The sequence below is a fragment of the Malus sylvestris genome, chromosome 8, assembly GCF_916048215.2.
Source record: "Malus sylvestris chromosome 8, drMalSylv7.2, whole genome shotgun sequence".
Lineage (NCBI taxonomy): Eukaryota > Viridiplantae > Streptophyta > Magnoliopsida > Rosales > Rosaceae > Malus > Malus sylvestris.
In genome coordinates this window covers 28,214,055-28,239,420 of record NC_062267.1, presented here as the reverse complement: position 1 = coordinate 28,239,420, position 25,366 = coordinate 28,214,055, and the positions used below count along the sequence as shown (strand labels likewise).

Below are 25,366 nucleotides of genomic sequence, written 5' to 3'. Positions count from 1 at the left end.
ACTAATTGATCATTTGGATCCCAAGAGAATCCGGTAATAATCATTTTCACACAAATTGGCACGTCACGAGTAAAACTTGGTCGCTGGTCCACCACATGTTCCTTCTTCCTGCCCAAAACACTGCTTTTAAGTTGATTAGGAGATCCAATTAATTAAAATAAAAGTTGATTAGGTAGAGCACTAGACACCGATTTTTTTTATAGGCTTTTAATATTATGTGCCGACAAATCGCTGATTTACTTGCAAAGATGGTGGGGCCGTGGGGATCCCTGACTTTTTATTTTTTTAAATTAGTGTTGTAGGCCAAAATTGATAGAGAGAGGGAGAAAAGAATGAGGCTTAGAATTTTGGTGTTATATATATATATATATATATATATATATATTTTTTTTTTTTTTTTTTTTTTTTTGGAGACTGGTAATATTTCATAGAGAGAGATGAGGGTGGTGGTGGTGGTTGTCATAGTAGGGGTGGCGATGAGCTCATGGGCCATGGCAATGATGGTTATGGCAGCACAATGGTGGCGGCCGGAATTGGGGATCAAGATGGTCATGGTGAGGTGGTTGTGGCAATATGGTGGTGAAAGTGGTGATAATGATATCATTATATTAGGATGGGTGGTGGAATATATTATCTGAGAATTGAGAAAAATAAAATCCATCAAAATCTTAAAGGGGAGAGGTCGGACTTGCTATGTAAAAAAACTTACCATAAAAAAGTATTCAAAGTCCATCAAAATCCATGAACTTTTTTTCTTTTGAGAAAAAAGTACGATATTCATTTAGATTGATATAGAATATATACAAGATAGTAGGATAGGGTGCATATTTAATGGGTCTCGATAAAATTCTTGTTGGGGATTTCAACCTGGTTGAAAGGAAAAAAAGCGTCATGCACCCATAAAATTATATAGTTAACTATCCTCTGTTAGTAGGTCCAAATTTACATCCGGAGGTTCCTCAAACCAAATTTGTTTGTGATTAAAGTTAAGAACCCATTGCGCCAATCTATGAGCAACCTTGTTTGCCTCTCTTATCCTTCCATGCCCCATCAAAATTACATTTGATCCAACCCACTTCTGGTTTCTTCCATTTTTTCTACAACTTCTTTTGTATGTTGCTTTTCATTTGTTGCTCATGCCATTTTTTATAGGGAACATTAACGAAAAGTTCTCGGTACTGTTTACTTTAACGAAAAATCACATTTTTACACTAAAAAATCAATTATAGTACTATTTAATTTACTCTTTATTTTGTCCTTATCGTTAAAACTCAAAGTTTTCAAGTCATTTTCATTAGTTTTTCTATTTTTTATATTCTGCCAACCAAACTTGAGCATTATAATTGATATCCAGTGGGTGCCTTGTCGAGCCTTGCCACACTAACGTGTTCCGTTCCTTCTAGATATGCCATATCGTCATTAGTACGATATCGAAACTGTCTTGTGCCAAAGATGGTGCCAAATTTGCAATCCAATTCACCCATGCAATATTTCTGGCTTCGTGAACTCGAAAGCTCAACGGACTAGATAACCAAATGCTTGCCGCCATTGTGCAATCCCGCAACACATGCTCAATCGTTTCTACTCTACCACTGCACAAACTACAAGAGGCATCTTGAATGATTTTTCTCCTAACCAAGTTGTCTTTCGTGGGCATTGCATTCATATAGCTCTTCCATACATAGATTTTTATTTTTCCTGGCACACACGCTCGCAACTCGTGCACTCTCTCCTCTCCACACGAAAGTGCCAAATGATATGCACTATTCGTGGAGAACTTACCATTCTGTTCTGCATGCCAAATGAACACATCCAGCGGTTTAAGAGAACTAAGTGGGATGCTACAAATTAAGTGGACTTCCTCCTCACAAAAGAGAGCCATATCCCAAGAAGTACTTCCTTCGTCTACAAGCAAGTTGTTTACCGTAAAAGAGTTGTCGAGGCCAGGAGGAATAAGACTAGTAACCTTGAAGAAATTATGTCTCGGGAGCCAACTATCCCCCCACACATTTATATTACTGCCTTCCCCCACACATCATATCGCCCCCTTTCGTACAACCTTCTGAGCCTCTGCTACGCTCTTCCAGCAAAAAGATGCATTTGTTTTCACAAAGGCGCTCATGAAATCCGTCTTCGGGTAGTACTTGGCTCTGAACAACTGAGCCACTAGTGAATCCAGCTATTGAAGTAGTCTCCATCCTTGCTTTGCCAATAAAGTCAAATTAAAAGCATACAAATCTTGAACCCCAAACCTCCTTTCCATTTTTTGGTAATGGGTATACTCGAGAGATAAGTTTGGAATTCGACCTCTCCTTATACGCGGGTCATGGACTCCTTTTTTGTTTAGGATCCCCTTTCTACATTCAATCATTTATTGAGCCTGGTGTGGAATCACCATCATTAAACCCAAATAACGATCATGGTATGCAACTCGAGACACACCTAAACATTAATTGGCAAATAGATGCCCATTAATCTCCGTGAGATTTCCACTAAACGCTACACAACTCTTTTCATGGTTGATTGCTTGCCCCAAAGCATTTTCATAAATCTTGAGCAACACCTTGACCCTTTGACATTCTTGGAACAAAATTTGAGCGAAAATAAAACTATCATCTGCCAACAAAAAATGGTTTACACTTGGTGCATCCTTACAAATGGTGACCCCTTTTAGCTGCCCCCTTTTCTCCCTTGTCATAAACAAGGCAAACAATCCCTCGGCACAAAGCACAAACAAGTATGGGAGAGTGGATCTCCCTGTCTTATCCCTCTCTTAGGTCGGACATAACCTATTGGATCCCCTTTTAATTTGAACAAATAGGTTACAGTAGTTACACATATCATAATTTGGTGAATCCACTCTTTAGCAAAACCCATCCTTCTCATAATTTGCTCTAAAAAACTCCATTCAATTCGATCCTATGCTTTACTAATATCGAGGTTCAACACCATGGACCCATTCCATCCACTATTTTTCTTGTGCATATAATGTGCGATCTTCGATGCCACCAAGCTATTGTTTTAAAATCCTCTAAAATAAATGAATTTGTGAATTCTCCTAATTTTGTAGACTCACAAAAAGTCATAACTGAATACCACAAGATTCTTATAACCTTTTTAGAAGTCATAAAATGTCATTATTCAATATAGAGTGAATTTTTTTTTTTTACTCCTTAAAGTCTATATTGAATACACTTAGATTTGAGAGTCAAGCAAAGTCCATCAAACTACATATACAATATAGCCCATAAGTGTACGGTATGGTTTAGTACTGAGGTGATTTTGAAAAAAAACAGGTATAAAAAAAAGCTGGGAGCATTTTTGTGTTTGGTAAACTTCCAACTTCAGCTTTTTTTTCACAGTTTTTGATGAAAAAAAAGCCAAAATACAGAAGCAGCAGAAGGCAATTTTGAAAAACTAGCTTTTCAGCTTTTGCCTAAACCTCTTTTCTAAGAGGCGCTGAGCGCTTTAATGAAACTTTCATGTACCCAAAATGACCTTAAGCAATTAAAACTTCACATAGAGGTTCAGAGATTTACCCATTCGTCGATTAAAAATGAATTGGTCTTTGATTAGTTGTAATGGCACCGGTGATGCTTTGTTGGTTTATGGGCAAAAAATACAGAGCATGCATTAGCTCTAGTCCTTCGAATTTAACCTCAAACTTCACAGATAAAGTCAAGAGAGTTACCTAGAGTTGAGATTTGGCGATTGGTGTAGATTCAGTCTCGAGTTCGCTGGAAAAATGACCAATAAGGTCACTAGATTTATGGGCATGAATACAAAGAGGGCATTTAGGGTTAAATCCCAAGAATTTCATGCCAAAATTCGATATGCAAGATACAGAAGTTGTACCTGAGATTAAATGAAGGTTGAATTGAGTTTGAAGCATCCAAATTTCGTCGAGCCTCAGGTTAACTCGTCGAAGAGTTTTTCATCGAGAGGGAAGGGTTGGCTTTCTTCATTTTTGAGTACTTGATCTTCACATGCAACGCCACCATTCGAATCCATAGATCAAACTACACCTAAAACAGGGAATATTTGTATGGATTTCATTTGAAAATTGGCGTTGGTGTGGGTGATTCTCTCGGTAATTAGAGAGAGTGAGAGTATCATAGTTAGAGAAAGAGTTAGAGAGAAATGAGAGTTTCACGGGAAAAATGGAAGAATGAGAGAAGAAGAGGGAGACCAAATAAAAGGAGTGGGCCCCTCAAGGCACACTAAATAAGACCAAACCCTTTTTGGTTATTTCACAGTCGCAGCTGTTTTACATAAAAGTTCACCAAACACTATAATACTTTTTTTTTTTCCAAAATCACTTTTACAAAAAAGTTTACCAAACACTTTGCTGCTTTATTTCACAGTTGCTTATTCTCATAGTACCGCAGAAGCAGTTTTTTTTCAAAGCACAGCAATACCAAACCAGCCCTATGTTTAGTCTAAAAACAAGGAACAAAAGTTATCTAGAACTAGCAACAAAATATAACAGTTGCCTACAAAATGCATACATCGAGTAATTAACTATAAAATTATTCAAAATATTGCAAAACTTTTTGGTCGGAATAAGTTCAAAAGACTTGAGAAAAATTCGAATCGGAAATTTAGAATTATCAACATCTTTAAATGCATTCCAATTTCTATCCCAATTTGTCGGAAAATATTTGAATTCATAATCTTTGAGTTTGGATTAAAAAAAATTATTGTCAAAATCAGAAACACTATTCCAACTTGCACCCCTAGTTAAATCATCATCCATATTAGTCGATCGCCACTTAGCTAAGGCAAAATTGAAATATACATCATACATCTGTAATGCTAATGAAAATAGGGCTAACTACATTTTACACCCTCAAGGTTTGAGGTGATTTCTAAATTGGGCTGTGATGTTTCAATTTTTTGACATTGCCACCTAAGATTAAAAAATATATCAATTTATACATTTTGTATATTTAAACGTCTAATTATCCATTAGATTGATGCGATTTTTGGGCTTTGTAGTAATACGGCTTATATGTCAACCTAGTTCTGGATTTCATACTCACCATATCATCAATTTAATGAAGATTCAAACTGTCTTGCGAAATGTAATTGGCCAAAAAATTATTGAAACACAAGAAAAAAAATGGATGGCAAAAGGCTTGCCTAGCAAGTAAGATAGTAGAAAAGTAGGAAGCCGTTGTCCAATCACATTCTACATCACTAACCCTTTTTATATGCTTATGATGAGCACCCACCTCCATCATACAAATCGTGCATAAATAACTAGTCGATGTGAGTGGGTGATATTCCTTGCGTCCTCATCACTTAATTGAGTGAAATTAAAACAATAAATAATTAAATGGTAAAATATATGGCATATGAAATTAACCCAAAAGTTAAAATAATAGTAATAGGTGACGGATATGTTATTTCACTTTTTTTACATAATTTTTTATGCAAGTTTTTGTGGGGCTCACTTTCTAAAGTCAAATCTCAAACCAATAAGACATTCATTTATAGTAAAGAAAATGTAAGAATACAGTTCCACAAACTCTAAAGCTTTAATCCAACAGTCATATGATTTCAGATTTGAGCGATTTTTTATAGACAGGACCTTTGAGGGAATATTTAAAAGACAGACGGTTCAGATGGTTGAAATATATTACGAAGTGGGCCTAAAAAAACTTGTATCAAAAGTTGTGTAAAAAAGTGGTGCCATGTATCTGCCCTATAAAAATAATAAGGGTGCATGTTTGTTCACCATCTTCAAGCGCGATAAATTTTCAGTGTGCTGGGAACATGACTCGGTATGTCATGATCAAGGAAGAAAATGCCGATAATATCGGCGATATTTCGCCGATATTATTGGTTTTTCACGGTAACGATATTTTAATAGGTATCCAATTGGTTTTCGTCTAAATATCGCGATATTATCGATAATATCACGATATTTTCAAAACTATCGATAATATCACGATATTTCCGAAACTATCGCGATATTTTTTATAATATCGTGAGATCAAAACCCAAAAATATTTAAAAAACGCTGAGAAGCCTCAACAGATAACTACACTTGATCTTAGCCAAAAGGGCCGAGCAAGGCATGCTTTCCTCAGCTTGGGAATGTGGCTTTTATAGGCATGTGTGCTTGCTCACTGCCCTTGCGTGGGCGATGTGGGATTACAGAAACCAAGCTTGGGAATGTGGCTTTTATAGGCATGTTTGCTTGCTCACTGCGCTTGCGTGGGTGATGTGGGATTCACTGGCGGAGGGAGTAAAGGTCTTGGCTTTCTAAAACAAATATATATATATATATATTAGGGAATTATGCATCTTTCTATTGCTTGCTTTCTAAAACAAATATATATATATATATATATATATATATATGGGAATTATGCATCTTTCTATTGCTTCAAGTCCTGCTTTCCAAGTTTCAAGCATAAACCCATCTCCCAATTAGCTTTAATATTTTATCTAGCTATTAGGGGTGGGTTCAAAAAACCGAAAACCGAAAAAAACCGAAAACCAAACCGGACCGAAGCCGAAAAAAACCGAACCGAAAAAAAAACCAACCGAATCTCTCAAACCGAACCGAACCGAATCTGCCCAGTTCGGTTTCGGTTTTTGAGGTTCGAAAACCGAACCGAACTGAACCGAACCGATATATATATTTAATTATTTTTTTCAATGTTTATAAATAGTTTAGTCATACAATTATAACAAAACATAACTTGTTGTGAAGTTGATTTTAGTGAAACTTTCCAAGTTGGTGGAGCGCATGGGTTCGAAACCTCTTCATGCCCCCCGGATTTTGGAGATTTTTTTTAATTTTTATAACCAAATCAACAAAACCCTAGCAGCCACACTTTTTCTATTTGTAATTGTCATTCCCCTCATCTCTCTCTCTCGTTCCCTAGCGCAGCCACACCTCCAGACTTCCTCCATGCCTCCAATTTCTCCCTCTTCTCTCTCTCGTCCCCTCTTCTCTCTCAGTCCTCCCTCTGGCTCCAACACCGATCCCCATGACTGCGAGCGTGCAGACCCTGCAGCAACCCTTCTTCTCTCTCAGTCCTCCCTCTGCCTCCAACACACCCATCCCCATGGCTGCGAGCGTGGTAACCCTGCGGCAACCCCTCTTCTCTCTCAGTCCTCCCTCTGGCTCCAGCACCCATCCCCATGGCTGCGAGCGTTCTGACCCTGTGGCATCCCCTATTCTCTCTCAATCAAAAGGTATTCAATTTTAGGGATTTAGGAAGAGTAACTTAGGGTTTTCTAGATTTAGGGATTTTGGGTTATTGATTTGCTGTTAGTGTATGCGATTCAATATTTAGATTTTGTGCTTGATTTCGTGAAGATATCGTAAATGGTTTGTGATTGATTTCTTTAATTTTTGTTGTGTTGTGTTGTGTTTGTCTTTTCGATGGAGTCATAGAAGGTGACTCTCTTTGTAGTGAAAAGATGGTCAATGCTTAAGATATAATTTTCTTTCTTTTCCTTTATTTATTTCATCCTGTTTAACATTGGATCTGCGATTAAACTTTCAGGTTTTGCTCGTCGGTAGCCTAACTTATGATCCCGAAAAAGAAGACCAGGAAACTGGAGACTCTTTTCAAACTGCATATGTAAGGTTAAGAGTTGGGTTTATGTTTGATACTTGGATACAAGACAGCTTGCTTATCATTTTTCTCTTTTCAAGTTTCAGGTCATTTCTGGGCTGTTGCTAGTTCCCTTATGTGTGGCGCTGAGTGTTCTTTTAGGTTGGCATATCTACCTCACTTTGCAAAACAAGACCACAATTGAGGTTATTAGGAATTAACAAGTTGTATATTATTGTTCTTTTAGGTTGGCATATCTACGGGTCTGTTGCTTGCTCGTGAGCCTCGTGGGAGACTGGTTCTATGCGAGCTGTAATTGCTTAATGTTGTGGTTGTTTTGCATTTTTTGGAGGAAAAAAAAAAAAAAAACCGAAAAAAAACCGAAACCGAACCGAAAAAACCGAACCGAAAAAAAAACCGAACCGAAAAAAATTTGAGCCGAACCGAACCGAACCGAAATTTCGGTTTGGTTTCGATTTTGGCAAAAAACCGAACCGATAAGAACCGAACCCAGCCCTACTAGCTATCTCCTTAACACAAATTAATAGCATTTAAAATCAAAGCAATATTTCGCATTTCTTTGAATAGAAAACATTCAATTTTAATTATGAAAATAAAAAAAAAATTACCCTTTTCTTTTTGAAATCTCATACATTTTATAATCCTAAATTCGAAATTTATTCAACAAATAAGTTTTAAATTTCTTTGTTTCTCTATCGTTTATTCTCTATTCTACATATTACATGAGAGTTATGGTTTGTAAAGTTTTTATTTCTCTATTCTACATAATAGTATAGGCAGCGGGATTATAATAAAACGATTTTAAAATATAAAAACTCGTCAAGAACAATTATAATTTTTGTGTGTATGTAATATTATATGTGCATATGTTGTTTTGAATATTTGATTTTGAGATATATATTAGCCTTGTAAATACCATCCGCTTAAAAAAAAAAATAAAAACCTTTATGAGAGGCCCCTCCTCACCAAAAATTCTAGGTCCGCCAATGGTGGGATTACAAAAACCAAAACGTTTTGCTGCGACTTGCGAGGGCTGGTACATGTGAACTTGTGACTCCAACTAGGTAAGACTTAAGAGCCAGATCTAATTTGGGGCCTTCTATCCTATATTTGTGGACAACGATTAAATGCTAAAGATTAAACAAACATAATATGTTCTATTGCTTAGCAAAAAAAGCTACAAACCCTTTGCTTATCAACAAAAAAAGACAAGTCCTTGCACTAGATATACTTTCAAATTACGTTGAGTAGCAACCTGATATATGTATTCGGACAAATTATAAAACAATTGACACACTCCTGGCTTCCAAAATTCAATTCTTTTACTTTATATAAACTTGAAAAAACATAATCGGCATCCAAATTAAAGTTTGGTCTTATTCAACGTATTGATTTTCAATCGTTAATTGATATACTATAATTTGGAACTTCAACGCCTAGACGCATGCTTATGTGTAAGAAATTTAAAGTGTCAAATTCGGCACATTATTCTTCATCATTTTATTCACTTCCTATTTTTTTTTTTAATATCCTAAATAAAACCTCCCAATATTGTACTAATTAATTATATATAAATGATTATGGTGTGTTTAAACTTCTTTCATTAATTACTACATATTTTCTACACTCACAATGTTTGCCAGCTCGCTATATAATCAACTTAAATCAGTTAAATCCATCATGCAATGCATTTCCTTCCAATTTTTTGTGATAAACTAATAGATAATTGACTAAATAAACATCCTGCAAAGTTTCATTAAAAATTTCCAAGTTTTTTTTACAATTTCCATGGTTTCCATGTAGTTTTTATCGATATCAATATTATCCCGATATTTCTGTGTTTTTGGACTACTGATATTTCCGATATTACCGATATTTTCTTCCTTGGTCATGATACATCTGGTTGAATTTTTTTAATTTCAAGTTTGGTATTCCCAACCACGTTTTGAGCATACCAATTGTATTATTACACTTGGTAATGTTGACCACCATACATATTACCATTTGACAAGTTTAAATTTTAAGATTTTTGCCTATTCACTACATAAATTTCAAAATTTAAGGTAATAAATATGATAGTGATCATCACCATTATTTAAGAGCAGAGAACAAAAGTATTCCCATCATAATAATAAATTAGTGTTACTGATGAAAATCCCTATCAATATGGATCATATCAACATTTCAAATTCAATTCATGGTGGATGGAGCATTTTTCTTTTCTTCTAACTTTTATAAAATATTATCCATCAATACCTTCTTCATCTCTTTTTAATCTTTATGCTCTCCCACTTTCTTTTCATCTTTGCTTCTTCTCAACGTTCGGTAGCCTAAACATAACAATAATATAATATAAAAAAGACTGGTTGATTGTACCGTATTCAAGACTTTCTTACTGTGCTTTGAGTTTAACCTCTCTATTTTTCTTTAGTTCATTGTAAAATTTATTTTTAAATATGATAATATACTTACAGTAAGAATGAGAAATTTGAGTTAAGTCCCGCAACGAGTCAATCATAATATTTTAGTTGAAAATTTTGACGTTGGTGGAAATAGAAGTTTAAGCAAATAACATGAATATTTTATTATATATAAAGGGTTGTTTTTTTTATTATTTATTACTATTATGCTTCTTAGTCTGACAAGTACATATTAGTTCCTGAAATTAATCTAATTCGAGATAATTCGTTGCAATAAACACATACTTAATATAATACTAGCATTTGCCTACACACTTTGTGTGCATGAACATTATGAACACAATTTTTTTAGAAAAATGAGAAGGAGAGAGGGAGAGAGAGAACGTGGGGGGTGTGAGATTTTTGTTTTTGTTTTAATTTTAAATATTTGAGATATTTTAACATCATCCGTATGTGAGGTTTCAATAAAAAACAGTAAAATTTGAAATTGTAAAATTACATTATTGCCTATCATTTTTTATGTGTGATAGAAGACAAAATAATTTTTTCACTTTCTTTTAGTTGATAAAGAGAGTTTTATTAATTAATAGAAATTAATATAGATATTTTGGAATAATAATATTCTTCTTAAAAAAAATAATTGACAAAAAGAATTCATTAACTAATAGAAATTAATAGAGATATTTTGAAATAATAATATTCTTCGTAAAAAAAAAATATATATATATAAGAAGCAATAAGGATAGACTATTGTGCGACTTGTCAAGTGACAGTGTGGTTTGAACTGGAGAGAGAGAGAGAGTAAAAAGAAAAGGAAAGAGGGTTGAAACAGGGCGATGCCCACCATGAACACTTGTCCCTCACATCTTCCACCTTCCTCTTCTTCTTCTTCTTCTTCTTCCTTGGATCGATTATGTTCTCTTTAGACTGAAAGAAAGAAAGAGAAAGAGAGGGAAATTCCCAGATGCCCTTCAAATGGGGAAGGGTGAAGCAAACCTGCACCAGCAGCAGCCGAATCATGAGGGTCAGAGTGCTTCGGGACTCATCTGTCCTGGATGTTCGATGGTTTTCAACCGAATCGCCAAAGGCTTGAGCTTTAGATGCGTCTTCGTTTTAGTTCTCAGTTTATCGGTTTTTCTCTCTGGGATCTTCTGGATCCTTCCTCACCGCGCTACCAACTCGGGGTTTGATGCCACACAGGCCATTAAGCTCAGTGGTATGTCCACTATCCCCCTCTCTCTATTGTAAATCTATTTGGTTCACTTTGATTATTCTGCTTTTTTTTTTTTTTTAATTTTTGCCTCCTATTTTGATTTTGCTGATGTTTTGAGCAAATGGGTATGTTGATTTTTTCTGATGTTTTGAGCAAATGGGTAGTATTTATCTTTACTGTATGATTGGGGATCTCTGGATGTTTTGAGCAAATGGGGTTCTGGTAAATGACCTTGTTATGTAGATGTTTGATAGTTTCAGGTCTTCTTCGCGTTAATGTGATAATGGCGTGGTGGTTGCTTACCTAGTAATTAGGGGGATTTTTTTGGGCTTTTCGCATAGACTCATGATTAGTTTAGGGTGGGGAAACTGGTATTTCACTGTACTGTATAATTCTGGTCTTCGGTTTTAAGCATTTCTGGTGTCTTGGGGAGGCGGTAAATCACCTTAAAGTTAGGATGTGGACGGGAAAGAGAGTGGTTCTTTCATGATTTCTGGTAATCATGGAAAGACGAATATCATGTAGAGATTTTCTAAACACTGAACTTTCCCTAAATGCATTTCATATTTCCAGAAATTCTTTCGTTTTAGTGGCAGTTGATTGTACTACTATATGGTTGGAACAAGAGTGAGTTAGATTTGGAAGTGACCGTAATGTCTGGCCTTAGTCGGAATTCTTTTTTCTAATTATATATCAATAGCTATGTTCTCTTTAGTATACATTCATGAGGAACCAGGCTTCTGAAGTTTACCACAGATATGGAAATTGTCTGAAATTGGATGTCTCAATTACAAAAAATTATAGGCCCATTGGTGTGCATGTGAGTGTGTGCCAATTGGCTAGTTAAAATATAATTTTATAGATAATAAATTTTCTATGGATGGACAAAAACTCCACCAAGTACAATGAATTATCTTAACTTCCAAATTGGGCAACTAGGAGGTCTACGCTAACTGCTATTGTGCTTTTTATTTGCGATACGAACAAACTCCCCAAATTTTACCTTAAGGAACTCCCTATTATCTTAATGACTGCTAGGTGTAGTCTAGTTAAAGAGTTTAGACAGACATGTTACACAAGGGCAAGAGTGGACCATATAGTGTGTGTCTATAGTGGCATTGAGTGGAATATATTATTGTATTGCAACAAAATTGTATCAATTTGGATATACAATGTGTTTATTGTTATTTTGTAGCAATTTATTAGAATTGTAGGTGATAATTGCTGCTGAGCTGAGATGACCCAGTGTAAGTAAAGTATTTCTAACCTTCTTTCTTCCCCCCCCCCCCAAAAAAAAAATCATTTAATACAATTAAGAAGTTAGAAGATTAATTGGACATTTGATAAATAGATGTAATATCCGTTATTTTTCTTGTTGATTAGCTAACATGCTTGTTCTTTGTTGCTTTAACTATTTTTATTTTTGTTGAACTTTAACCAGAATAAATAGGCGAATGCTTATATGTCTCATCATCTTTTTTCAGCCACAGTTCAGGCATACTTCAGACTGGAAAAGCCAGTTACGGACCTTGTTCCACACATTGGAAGATTAGAATATGATATCAATGGGGAAATAGGTGTCCCAGGTACAAAGGTACAATTTCAATCTTTTGCCATTATAGGCCTATCACGTTGCTTTCATACAAAGTGAAGCATCAAACTGAAGTCTGCTTATTGTCAACAGGTGGCTATCTTGTCTATGCACCAATTTCCTGCACATAATTGGACTGATGTGGTGTTTGGTTTTCTTTCTGATCCAATAAATGTTCCAATAGTTCCTGTGTCCTTAAGTGTGCTGAGGTCATCCTTAGTTGAGCTTTTCCTTAAGCAATCCAATCTTACACTGACAACATCAATTTTCGGGCAGCCATCTACATTGGAGATTCTGAAGTATCCGGGGGGAATCACTGTGATACCTGGTCAACCTGCTTCAATCTGGCAGTTACCCGAGATTTTATTTAATTTTACTCTCAATAATTGTATAGATGATATAGTGGAAAATTTTGGCGAGTTAAAGGAGCAGTTGAAGTTTGGATTGTATCTGAGGCCTTATGAGGTATAACACCTACTCTAGTAACTTTTTGCACACTTCTCTTTAGGCATGAAATTTTGGGATTCTGATGTATCAAGGTTGTTGGTTCACCACTATTTCCGAAACCTAAGCTGTTACAACAAGTTACAACATTTGTTTTATATTCTAACATGCTAGGAGCATCTTTACCAATTGAAATTTTATTATCGATCCAAGTTTCCTACCATCTATGAATTTGTGCAAGAATTGTCTTCGTTATGCAATGGAAGGCATAATATTTAACAATAGCGGTAACAAAGGCAACAAAAGGGTAGCCGCAAAGAGTGCTGAATTTTCTTCCAGAAGTTTTGAAAGGATAATGAATATACTAGTACTGGTTGATGCTCTCAGACTTGTGTCTTATTTCAGTGATAAATAACTCTGTATTTTGTGTGTGCATGCAGAATGTATATTTGCAAATAACAAACACAATGGGTTCAACAACAGCAGCCCCAGTTGTAGTTCAAGCTTCCCTAATGTCTGAGTTTGGAGGCTTTGGGCCCCAGAGATTAAGGCAGTTGGCTCAAATAATCACGGGTTCTCCCACAAAAAATCTTGGCCTGGATAACTCAGTGTTTGGTAAAGTAAAAAGTATCAGTTTATCTTCTTATCTGAAAGGTACACTCTCCGCAACCCCTCCAACTGTTTCTCCAGCTCCAACTCCAGAGCCATCAATTTCTCCGTATCTTGCTTCTCCAGTTTACGCTCCAGCACCCTCACCTGACATTCATCATCTCTCATCAGCACCATCCAAGGTACCTGCACATCCTCATCCATGGCCGCACCAAGGTTCTAGAATTCCTCCATCCTCCCCACCAACTTCTCGTTCTTACCCTACTGTTCCTCCTACATATCCTCCTAGAATTCCTCCATCCTCCTCACCACCTTCATCTCAATTGTCCCCGCATGTTTCACCTGCTCCTGTAGTGTCTTATGCTCCCAGTCCAGAAGACAAGGGAATTGCACAAGACTTGATATCTCCATCACCTGGCCCATCCCTGTCGTGTAAGTTACAAAATATGTTTTTTTTTCTCTCCTGCTTGTGATGTAGCATATATGATTTTTGATTTAATGCATTATGTCGTTTCTTGTGTATGGTCTTTCAAGTGTTATAATGGTACAGAATTCTGGCTCAGAGTTCAGGTGGATGGGAATTTATGATTCTGTGCTCTTTTAATTAGAAATTAAGTGCCTATTTTTTATGATTTTGTCATTTATTAAAATTGGTTTTCCCTAATAGAAATAGGTCTTTCTGTAAAGAGGCGTTAGCAGTCAGTTTTGCAACTTCTGGTACCATGGTTTTCAGTAAGAGTAGAGTTCGCTTGCTTTACTAATGCATGTTACGAGAAGTTAAACTTATAGACTAAAAAATTGTTGTGGCTTAATTTTTGAAGTGGGGATTACTCAGGTTTTGATTGAATCTGAATCTGGTTCAAATGTACAAAATACATAGGTGATTGATACATGTACGTAAGTTTGTGATGATTTGAATTTCGTATACAAAAGAAATTTTTTTTAGCAGATTTTGGATATTGTTGGATTGAATCCTTTACAAACTGACTTTGGTGCAACCTTAATGGAAATTTGAGAATCAAATTTGAGATTGAATTAGTGGATCAATTTTGTATGGTTATGAATCTCAATCGGCAATGGAATTTTAAGACTGACTTGATTGACAGAAAGCCAAATGTACATGGGGCAGATTTTGAAAGGCATGGATACTCTTTACTGTGCCGTTAGCTTAGAGATCTATAGGCATTTGTTAGGTACATCCATTGACATTATCATTTTCTGAAAAGTAACTACATGATTTCGTTTACTACTTCCCTTGCTTGACATGTCGCATTTGTTAGGTGCATCCATTGACATTATCATTTTCTGAAGTGACTACACGATTTCGTTTACTGGTGCCCTTGCTTGACATGTCAAACTATTTGATTTTTACTTCTGATATCCAATTTAATGACACAATAAGTGTTTTTGGCTGCAGCTTTAGCAGTAGGACCTTTGTACAAGGAGATCCGGTTATTGCAACTTTCAGGAGTCTTCATCTTTCTTCTCTTTTGTTGGTCACGGTGATCGTTCTTCCCTTTAAGAAAATTTGCAAGGCGTACACCGCATCCCAATGGTTTAGTTTTGTTTTCAGCGGTAATGGTAGAGTGCCAATGTGAAAAGTTTCAGAGACACATGTTCCTTATGCAACACATATACAAGTGAATTAGGAGAAGATTGCAGGTCAAAGCCAAACGGTGGCAGGCCTCTCATCTCCCTTCTGCATTTGTGAGGTTGCGATGACGGGATGTTCTTTCCGAAGGGAAGCCTCCTAGAGATAGTGTGACCAGTTGCAGCACACCCTAGCTTGCAGAAGTTTAAAAAAAAACCCTATCTTTTTATTGAATCAATTGTAATATATGCAGGCGCTTTTTCGAGCATCTGCAACGCCGCGCAAAGAAAAAATCGTTACAGAAAGAAGAAATTGTATACCATATACTTGTTTCTTTACATAAAAAGAGAGAAAAAACACAGTGAATCATTGAGGAGGTGCCCCCTTTTTCTTGGTGTCTTTTGTTTTTAACCCCAAAGGGGACTTTTAAAGGGCCAATGAATCTCTGCACTAATCAAGCACGTTAGGTTTTATTCTTTGTTTTCTTTCTTTGATGGTTTTGGTAGCAAGTCCTAATTTGGCACCAAGGCCACTTTTGGACTTTGGCAAGAGGCCAATTGACAATCTTGAGGAAATAGTAGGCTATGGTGTGAAGAAAGTGCTTTTTGTGCTAAAGTTATGTGGACGTTTTGAAAAGAAGTGCTTCGTACGTGAGCAGTTCCAAATAGGTCATTCATCTTTCAGTTTCTTGTTTGTTCTTAGGTACATTACATTATTTATTTTCTTGTTTGTTTTTAGGTACATTACGACCCTTTATGTGAATCTATCAAATCCCTTTTTTGCAAGCAATATATGTCTGTCTCCTATAAAAATAGATTTTTTATTCAGAATTGTCCTTGAGATTGGTATAATTCTTACTATTGTCTCTGAGATTTAAAATCGATAGAAGTGGTCCATGAGATTGTTCACTGTCAATCATTTTGGCCATTCTATGAGAAATCTCTATTGAGGGCATTTTTGTCAAATCAACATCTCTCTTTGAATTGGTGGTTTCTTCAATTTAACAATTTAACCGAGATTTTTCATAGAAGGATCAAAATGATTGACGTGGTCAATGGGCAATCACAAGGACCATTTTAACTAAAAAGCCAAAAAAAAAAAAAAACTAAACAAGAACACTACTTGACATCTTATATGTAAGAAGTTATTCTTTTTTACATGTTGATGTTACATCATTTCACTATTTCATAAGCTGAACCATTATTATTTTTAGCATCATCTATAGGTCATTTCCGAAATAAAAAAAGAAAAATCATTTCATTTGGATACTGATTAAAATAAAAATATTACTTGTCATCATAAATTTCGATTTGCAGGACAGTGTACACATACGAATGAAAGTCATTCCCTTATTCAAATTAATGTATTTTTTTTAAAAATAATTTTTATATCATAAAAAAAATGAACGATTCAGATTATAAGAAGTTTTCACGGCATTATTTTTGTTCTTGGTCTGAGAACTCTGTAAACATAGACAGCGACTACGAAGTCGTAATGTACGTGACTAGCGGGTGACAGTGTGTAGATGAGAGAGAGAGAGAGTAAAAAACGAGGAGAGGGAGAGTAAAAGAGAGTAGTTTGTCCTTGTAAATGGTTTAAACAGGGCAACAATACCCACCATGAACACTTGTCTCCCACATCTTCTTCATCATCTTCTTCTTCTTCTTCTTCCTCTCTCCTGTCGTTTCTGCACTCTTTAGAGAGAGAAAGAGGGGGAAATCCCAGATGCTCTTCGAATGGGGAAGAGTGAAGCAAATCTGCAGCAGCAGCAACAGCAGCGGCAGACTCAGGAGGCTCAGAATTCTTCGGGACTCATCTGTCCGCGGTGTTCGGTGGTTTTCAGGAAAATCGGCAAAGAGCTGAGCTTCCGATGCGTCGCCGTTTTGATCCTTAGCTTCTCAATTTTACTCTCTGGTATCTTCTGGATCCCACATTACTATGCAAATAGCTCCCAGTTTGATGCCAAAGAGAAAATTAAGCTCAGTGGTATGTCCACATTCCCCTCTCTCTTTCTCTCTCTACTGTGTTTTTTGCTTCACTTCACTGCGATTATTCATTTTTTTGAATTAATTAGGTGTTGCTGATGTTTTGAGCAAATGGGTATGTGGTAATATTTGGGTTTAATGTATACATTTGGGGGTTTCTGGAGGTTTGAAGCAAATGGGTTTTGTGTAAATGTTTGGTAGTTTCAGCTATCCAAAATTCAAATGGGTTTAGCTAGTAATTAGGGATTTTTGTGCTTTTTCAGATAAAAATTGGGGTTTTTTGATGATTTTTGGAGAGGCGCAAGTGGGATTTCTCTGTGTTGTATAATTCAGGTCTTGCAATGTTTCTCTTGACTCACCAGGCTATTTATAGGATATGGGCAACGCACCTTTTTTATAGACTATATCCAACCCTTGCATCGAAAATGCCTCTCGTCTGATAACAATTTTGTTTAATTCCAACCAAAAAGTTTAGTACTTAACTACTTACATATGTGGTGGGGGATAGCAAGTTTAAAGATTTTCACATTTTTAACTAAAGAAAGTTAAGAAACATTCTTTTTTATAACTTGTGCTTCCAACATACAAGTTTCACGAAACGATTGTCAATGTGAATTAACGTTACCATACAGTATACAGCCGGTTGACCAACTATTAAGAGGATTCAATATTCTTGCATTCCGGAAGTAAAGAGAACGTGCAAAAAGATGTATAAGATCTTTAGCTAAAAAAAGAATAAACATATATATAATATCAGAATAAATGGTGAACTGAATTACAATCTACAGGAGTAGCATATAAAAGCATATTTGAGGTTAGTTAAATACATATGGTAATCTTGTGCGCGTGCTCGCACTCTTCTGCACTGTGTTCTAATTTCCTAGACATTATCTTTATAAATGTTAGATGTGTTTGCATCTGGCTAAATCATGAAAAAGGAATTTCATGTTCACATTTGCTAAATACAGAGTGTTCCCTTTGAATTAGGTGAATTTAGGAGCACTTATGACGCTTACCTTCAATGGATCTATTTAGACATCAACACCCATATAAAATTCATACTCCCCAAAATGCTCTCTTTTCTGAATGCGGCGGATTGTACTACTATATGGTTGGAACTGACTCTATTATCCTGCCATGTCCATACTACTACTCTACTTGATATCATATGTTATTTACTGTGCATTGACGATGATAAGGATTCTGTAGTCGACTGCAGAAGTGCAAATCGTCTGATAATTGGATGTTTCACCATGTAATCTTCTGTCATGTAGTCGAACCACCTGTTTACCTTTAGTGGAAATAGCAGTTTATGAACATTGTGGATTTACAATGGTAGTGGTCTATGTTATTTTGATACGTTTTCTCTGGTGTTGGTTCGTCGAAAGAACTGACAATAATAAATGTTAGACAGTCAAGGACTCAAGAAAATTAACTTTTTATTTCCTCACAAGTAAGAAAGGAAATGGATTTATACCTTCAAAATAGGAAATGATATAGGCTTCAAATAGAACATTCAATGACTCCAAGAAATAGAAAGGCACATTAAAGTCCTATAGGACTCATAGAACTTGTAGAAATATTAGTAGACTCATTAATAAAAGGGGATTCCTAGAACATTTAGGATGTGTTTGGATGAAGGACTTTAAAGTTCCATGGAACTTAGGCCAAATTTGTTAGGATAAGGACATTGTATTTTCCTAAGACCCAAATCAAAAGACTCTTGATAACATTTGACCCAAACAAATGCCTTTGACATCAATTCTTTGACTTTGGATTACCTGTTTTTATTATCTCCTTTTAATTTCTGATCCGTGCACTACCATAAGCACATCTTTTTTTTTTTTTTGAAAGAAGCTTTAGTTTTAGAGTTGTCCCAATGAGCTTAGTCTTGCGTTTATAGTTTACAAAGAGGGTGCATATTTTCTAATCAAGATGTACAGATGCAGTCGATGACATGCCCACATTAGTAACTTAGTAGCTATGGCTTTGAGAGTCGTGATATCCTTGTATATGGTATGCTCAGTCTCCTATTTAAGTCAATTGATTTATGATAGATGAACTCTGAGCAGTCTGAGTAAAAAGGACAAGAAAACAAAAATATAAGGTGGGATGAAGTATAAATTAATATAGGAGCTAGAACTGTGATTTTGACTTAAGTCTGTTTTATTGCTTTGTTGGTACCATGGTTGGCCTCTTTGAATCTTGTTTATAATGTTGTTTTTCAGGTAATTTTGACTGAAGTGTAGAATAATATAAAATTGAATCAGAGATACACCTCTTCTCATTATTAATGCAATCCGTGGCTTTTGAGTCTTAGCATTTTGTGCTTTTATACCGTGTTCGTGCTGCATAAGCTTGAACTAACTGGCTGATAGACTTTATTGTTGTATCTTTTGTGGACTGCTTGTTTACTGTTGTTTGTATACTTTTATAACTACATTTTAATAAGTATTTAATTTCACATTGGAATAATAATAGTAGTAGTGATATTAAACATATCATAATAACAATAATAATAATAATAATAATAATAATAATAATCTTAAGAATAATCCTCATCATTTTTCAAATCTATGTTTCGAGGAACGGTTTGTTAGGAAATCCAAGCAAAGCAACTGAACTCAAATGCAAAACCAAAAGTTAAGCTCAACACACACAATGGAACTTGCTGCATCCTAACAATTACATAAAATAAAATAGATCAAGCACATAATATAACTTTTTGCACTGGCATAAGTATATAAATAAAATATAAAAGTAATTAGCAAATTAGCAGTGCCATAAACATGTTAGGTGTCATGCAATTCCAATAAATAAGACATGTCCTGCCATGATTAAAATACGATAGGATCAACACAAGGTTATGCTTCAAATATATGATTCAATATCTCTTTTAACACCAACAACAACGACAACAAAGCCTTATCCCACTAAGTGGGGGCGGGTGTATGAATCCTAGAACGCCACTGCGCTCGCTTTTGCGTCAAGTTTTCCGTTAGCTCCAAGTACTCCTTGTGTTTTCTCAACATCTCTTTTAAAAATAACTAAAATATGATTTTCTCGAGAGTAATGTTGAGTGAAAGGACCAAAACTTCACCAAGTGTAATGAACCATCTCAACTTCCAAATTGGACACCTCAGATGTCTAAGAAAACCCCTATGTTTTCAGTCTTGGGATACAAACCTGAAACTCACTGAATTTTACCTTAAACTCCAAAAATCAAAGAGGCTCCTAATGACGGCTTGGTGCAGACTGCAGAGGCTGGATAGTGGACACGCAAGATTGGATGATATGGTATATGATTATAGTAAGGGAAGATATGATTTACATATGTTTCCATAAAAAAAGTACAATGTACAAATTTAGGATATATAATACATGTTTACCAACCTGCTAATATTATTGGAGATAATTGCTGCTGAGCTAAGACAAACTGATTTAAGTAATGTATTTGTACGTTCCATACTATAATCATATACTAAATTATCCAATGCTGCGTTAGTATAATCAATACTATATTGTACGTTCCATACTATAATCATGTACCTAATAACAACCTTTTCACAGGCCCAAAACAAAATTCATTTAATGCATTTAAGAAGTTGAAAGATAATTGGAAATCTAACGAATAGTTTTAAATTGTGTTAGTATTTTTGTTGATTAGGTAACATGCTTGTTCTTTAATCGTTATTGCTTTAACCTTTTTGTTGTTAATTTATTATTGAACTTTATGGTTTCTAATTTCTGTCGCATAAATTCGTGATGACCGAAATGAATAGGTGAAAGCTTATATATCTATTTATCTTTTTCCAGCCACAGTTCAGGCATACTTCAGACTGGAAAAGCCAGTTATGGACCTTGTTCCACGCATCCGAAGATTAGAATATGATATCAATGGAGAAATAGGTGTCCCAGGTACAAAGGTACAGTTTCAATCTTTTGCTATTGTAGCCCGTATCATATTGCTTTTCGTACAAAGTGAAGCAACAAACTGAAGTCTGCTTGTTGTCAACAGGTGGCTATCTTGTCCATGCACCAATTTGATGCATCTGATCTGACTGATGTAGTGTTCGGTGCTCTTTCTGATCCAATAAATGTTCCAATAGATCCAGTTTACTTAAGTGTGCTGAGGTCATCTTTAGTTGACCTATTCCTTAAGCAATACAATCTTACATTGACAGCATCAATTTTCGGGCAGCCATCTATGTTTGAGATTCTGAAGTATCCTGGGGGAATTACTGTGATTCCTGTGCAATCAGCTTCAATCTGGCAGAAACCCCAGATTTTATTTAATTTTACTCTCAATAATTCTATATCGGACATAGTGGAAAATTTTGTTGAGTTAAATGAGCAGTTGAAGTTTGGATTGCATCTGAGGCCTTATGAGGTATAACACTATTCTGGCAACTTTCTGCACATTTCTCTTTAGGCGTGGCTTTTTGGGCTATTGATGTATTAGGTTCATTGGCTTAGCACTATTTCGTAAAACGTGATTAGAACGTGGGATTGACAGTTATATTAGTTTCGAAAATTCTGGGATCCAAGTTTCTTACCATATTTGAGTCTATGCAAGACTTGTTCAGTTATGCAATAGAAGCATAATTGATTAACAATCAAGGAAACAACAACACCAAATAGGATAGTGTATTTGCCATTGAGTGTAGTCCAAATTTAAATGTCCATCTGGATTTTCATAGTTGTTAAGGACCGAAAATATCAGATTGAGCAATCTAGTACTAGTTGATGGTCTCAGATTTTACATTGTATTTTTTTTATTAACTGCAATTTTTTTCTCATTTTGCAGGATGTATTTTTGCGAATGATAAACATAATAGGTTCAACTAAAGCGCCCCCAGTTGTGGTTCAGGCATCTCTCGTGTCTGATGTAGGGGTCATTGTGCCGGAGAGATTGAAACAGTTGGTTCAAACAATCACAGGTTCCCGTGCAAAAAATCTGGGTCTTAATAACACTGTCTTTGGTAAAGTTAAAAGTATCAGTTTATCTTCTTATCCAAAGGGTGCGCCCGTTGCAACCTCTCCAACTCCTTCACCAGCTCCATCTCCAGAGCCTACTCCTTCACCAGCTCCATCTCCAGAGCCAACTCCTTCACCAGCTCCATCTCCAGAGTCATCAATTTCTCCGTATCCTGCTTCACCAGTTCACTCTCCAGAACCGTCACCTCACAGTCATTATCTTCCACCTGCACTGTCACCTGACATTCATCATCTCCCACCAGCGCCCTTACCAGACATTTATCTTCTCCCCCCGGCACCCTCCCCTGACATTCGTCACCTCCCCTTAGCACCCTCACCTGGCATTCATCTTCTCTCCCCTGCACCCTCACCTGAGATTCATCATCTCCCACCAGCACCCTCACCTGAGATTCATCATCTCCCACCAGCACCCTCACCTGAGATTCATCATCTCCCACCAGCACCATCCAAGGTACCTGCACATCCTCGTCCATGTCCATATCACGGTTCTAGAATTCCTCCAATCTCCTCACCAACTTCTCGTTCTAACCCCACTGCTCCTCCTACCTATGCTACTAATGGTTCCCCATATTCACCTTCTCTGAGTCCCTCATCTCAATTGTCCCCACACGTGCCACATGCACCTATAACGTTCTATGCTTCCAGTCCCGGAAACAAGGGAAGTGCACAAGACTCAATATCTCCATCACCTTCCTCGTGTAAGTTACTTAACAGTTAATAATTCTGAATCCGGTTATTTCTTCTAAATCTCGATTGGCTTTTCTGTGGAATAGTTCATTTGACAGTACATCTTATGTTCAACTGTGCAAAGCACATAGGTAACTCATATAAGCATAAACATTTATGAGTATATGAACTTTTGTACAAAACACAAATTTTAGGCAGATCTTGGATCTTATTTTATTGAATCTATAAAAATTTAAAATTTGGTGCAACCTTAACAGAGACACGAGAATCAGTTTAGAGTTTTAGTTGGTGAATGTACTTTTCGTGATTATGAATCTCAATCGGAAATAGAACTTTAACACTGACCTGATCCATTAAATACAAATGTATATGGAGACGGAGTTTTAAAGAGCAACGAAACTCTGTTCTGTGCTATTATAACTTAAGAATGGTATAACCATTTGACAACCGAGACAAATAAGCAAATGTTTGGTTGGATGAATCATGCATCCATGGACATGTCTTTATTCAATTTGTGTACATGATTTTTTGTATGCGATATTCGGTGCTTGGCGTGTCAAATTCTTTGACTTTTACTTTTGATATGTAAGTTGATCGCCTGATGAGTGCTTTTTGCAGTTTCATCAGCAGGAGCTTTCTACAAGGAGATCTGGTTGTTGGAATTTTCAGGACTCCTCATCTTTCATCTGCTCTGTTGGTTCGGTTGATTAAGGTCGTCTTAAATATCTGTACTTGTGGAAATTGTCGTAGATCCAAAAACATGGAAGCTTCGACCGAGGTATCGATAAAATGTCAGATATCGACAAAAGTTTGAAGAAAAAAAAAAATAATGATGTAAATTATAAGAAAAATATGGAAATTTTGAATGAACTCTAGGACAGCGTAGGTGCATAGTAGTTAAGTTTGTATGATTTGGACTAAATACAGTCCAAGCTAACGAACATTGTCTCTCATAAATTGTTTAATATTTAATGCAATTCAATTGTATATACTTGAAAATATGTGTCTATTATTTATATACTCGGAGTCCTGAGCAAGCAGCTTATATTGTCAACTGTTCAGGGATGGTCATGTATTATTAATACATGACCGTCACAAACCAAAATATAAATAAATCGAAAACCCTAAACCCTAAACCTTAAACCCTCGCTCGGCAGACTCTTGAGGCTTTGATCGAATAAGATGTGAGAACCGGTGCACAAGCAATACATCTTCAATTTCCGTCCTCATCATCCATGACACGATCACCTTGTCTGTAATTCGCTTCACAAGTCACAACGGCATAGGCCTTCGATATGAACCGCGGTCCGCTGCTATTCTCAACAGCAGAAGCAACATATTCCTGGCAGGTTTTTCTGCAGCCATGTTGGAAGGCAAGGCCGTTGTTAATGAGACAGACATGCTTCAAACAACGCAGCAAGACGCGCTCCCAGTTAGCTGCAAGGCTCTCGATAACTTCTCTGTCACTCGACCCACTGAAACAAGTTTCAGCCCTAAGCAGGATACTTGAAGAACATGCAACCACGTACTCTGTAAGATTCAAAACGTAGAGTAAGAGTTTCGAATCTTCGGAAACTGAGATCAAAAGGCGGGGCATCCCTTCTCGGCCCTGTAACTGAACGGTAAACATAAACTTTATCGGCCAGACGGTCATAATTCCCCCCATCACTTGCCAATAACCGGCAGGCGGCCATTGTCACATTGCAGGCTGAGATCCAAAGTGACCTCACAGATTCATACTTCTCTATACCCGAGAGCAAGTCCACATTCCCAAACGGGCACTCCCTTATCTCAAGTTTCTTGAGCTTTGGACAACCTTTCAGCACACAATGCCGTTCCCCAAACGCTTTTTTCCTGCGGGTGCTAGAACTGAAAGCGTAAATAGAGGATGCAGCGGAGTTTTCTGCAGCCATATAAGACACAGCAACAAACCCGGATTCAGTCACCTCGCGGATAATAATGTCAGGATGACAAGCAAAAACACGGAGTTCCTCAAGTAAAGGACAGTAAGATCCTACAGCCTCCAACTCATTATCTTCGACCAAGTCCAGCACCCAAAGACGCCGGAGACGCAGGCAACAAGCATCAAGCACAGCAAGGTCCCCGCTTCGCAAATCAAAGGCGTAACTCAAGTCCAAGAAAGTAAGATTTTCAGATACAGGCAGGATATACACAACTGAGAGAGTATACGAGTTGTTTTTCATAATACAGAGAGGGTGTGTTACCATTT

General features: G+C 36.4%; 2 protein-coding genes across 6 annotated transcripts; both read left to right on the top strand.

The window, feature by feature from the left end:
- The first annotated feature begins 6,986 nt into the window (after positions 1-6,986).
- LOC126632070 (probable protein S-acyltransferase 16) lies at positions 6,987-7,810 on the top strand. Of its 2 annotated transcripts, none has more exons than XM_050302298.1 (3): positions 6,987-7,212; positions 7,527-7,604; positions 7,679-7,810. In XM_050302298.1, the coding sequence occupies exons 1-3, from the start codon at positions 7,159-7,161 to the stop codon at positions 7,796-7,798; spliced, it is 252 nt and encodes an 83-aa protein (XP_050158255.1). In that variant the 5' UTR covers positions 6,987-7,158; the 3' UTR covers positions 7,799-7,810. The 2 variants fall into 2 exon arrangements, with proteins under 2 accessions (XP_050158255.1, XP_050158256.1); XM_050302299.1 differs by having other exon boundaries at positions 6,998-7,212; positions 7,685-7,810.
- Positions 7,811-10,790: 2,980 nt separating this feature from the next.
- Positions 10,791-24,135, top strand: LOC126632060 (uncharacterized protein PB18E9.04c-like). 4 transcript variants are annotated; one of them, XM_050302285.1, is made up of 6 exons: positions 16,930-17,452; positions 21,268-21,377; positions 21,470-21,841; positions 22,259-22,832; positions 22,866-23,147; positions 23,755-24,135. In XM_050302285.1, the coding sequence occupies exons 1-6, from the start codon at positions 17,203-17,205 to the stop codon at positions 23,841-23,843; spliced, it is 1,677 nt and encodes a 558-aa protein (XP_050158242.1). In that variant the 5' UTR covers positions 16,930-17,202; the 3' UTR covers positions 23,844-24,135. The 4 variants fall into 4 exon arrangements, with proteins under 4 accessions (XP_050158243.1, XP_050158241.1, XP_050158242.1 ...); XM_050302286.1 differs by lacking the exons at positions 16,930-17,452; positions 21,268-21,377; positions 21,470-21,841; ... (1 more) ...; positions 22,866-23,147; positions 23,755-24,135 and adding exons at positions 10,791-11,234; positions 12,716-12,825; positions 12,916-13,287; positions 13,707-14,307; positions 15,293-15,835; XM_050302284.1 differs by lacking the exon at positions 16,930-17,452 and adding an exon at positions 10,794-11,234 and having other exon boundaries at positions 22,259-23,147.
- Positions 24,136-25,366: the final 1,231 nt, after the last annotated feature.

Excerpts from the sequence above, each read along its gene's own strand:
- LOC126632070 (XM_050302298.1), top strand. The coding sequence starts at position 7,159 with ATGGCTGCGAGCGTTCTGACCCTGTGGCATCCCCTATTCTCTCTCAAT. Across the intron at positions 7,213-7,526 it reads TATTCTCTCTCAATCAAAAG|GTTTTGCTCGTCGGTAGCCT; the intron begins GTATTCAATTTT and ends TTAAACTTTCAG. Across the intron at positions 7,605-7,678 it reads ACTCTTTTCAAACTGCATAT|TTTCAGGTCATTTCTGGGCT; the intron begins GTAAGGTTAAGA and ends TCTCTTTTCAAG.
- LOC126632060 (XM_050302283.1), top strand. The coding sequence starts at position 17,203 with ATGGGGAAGAGTGAAGCAAATCTGCAGCAGCAGCAACAGCAGCGGCAG. Across the intron at positions 17,453-21,267 it reads AGAGAAAATTAAGCTCAGTG|CCACAGTTCAGGCATACTTC; the intron begins GTATGTCCACAT and ends ATCTTTTTCCAG. Across the intron at positions 21,842-22,258 it reads TGCATCTGAGGCCTTATGAG|GATGTATTTTTGCGAATGAT; the intron begins GTATAACACTAT and ends CTCATTTTGCAG.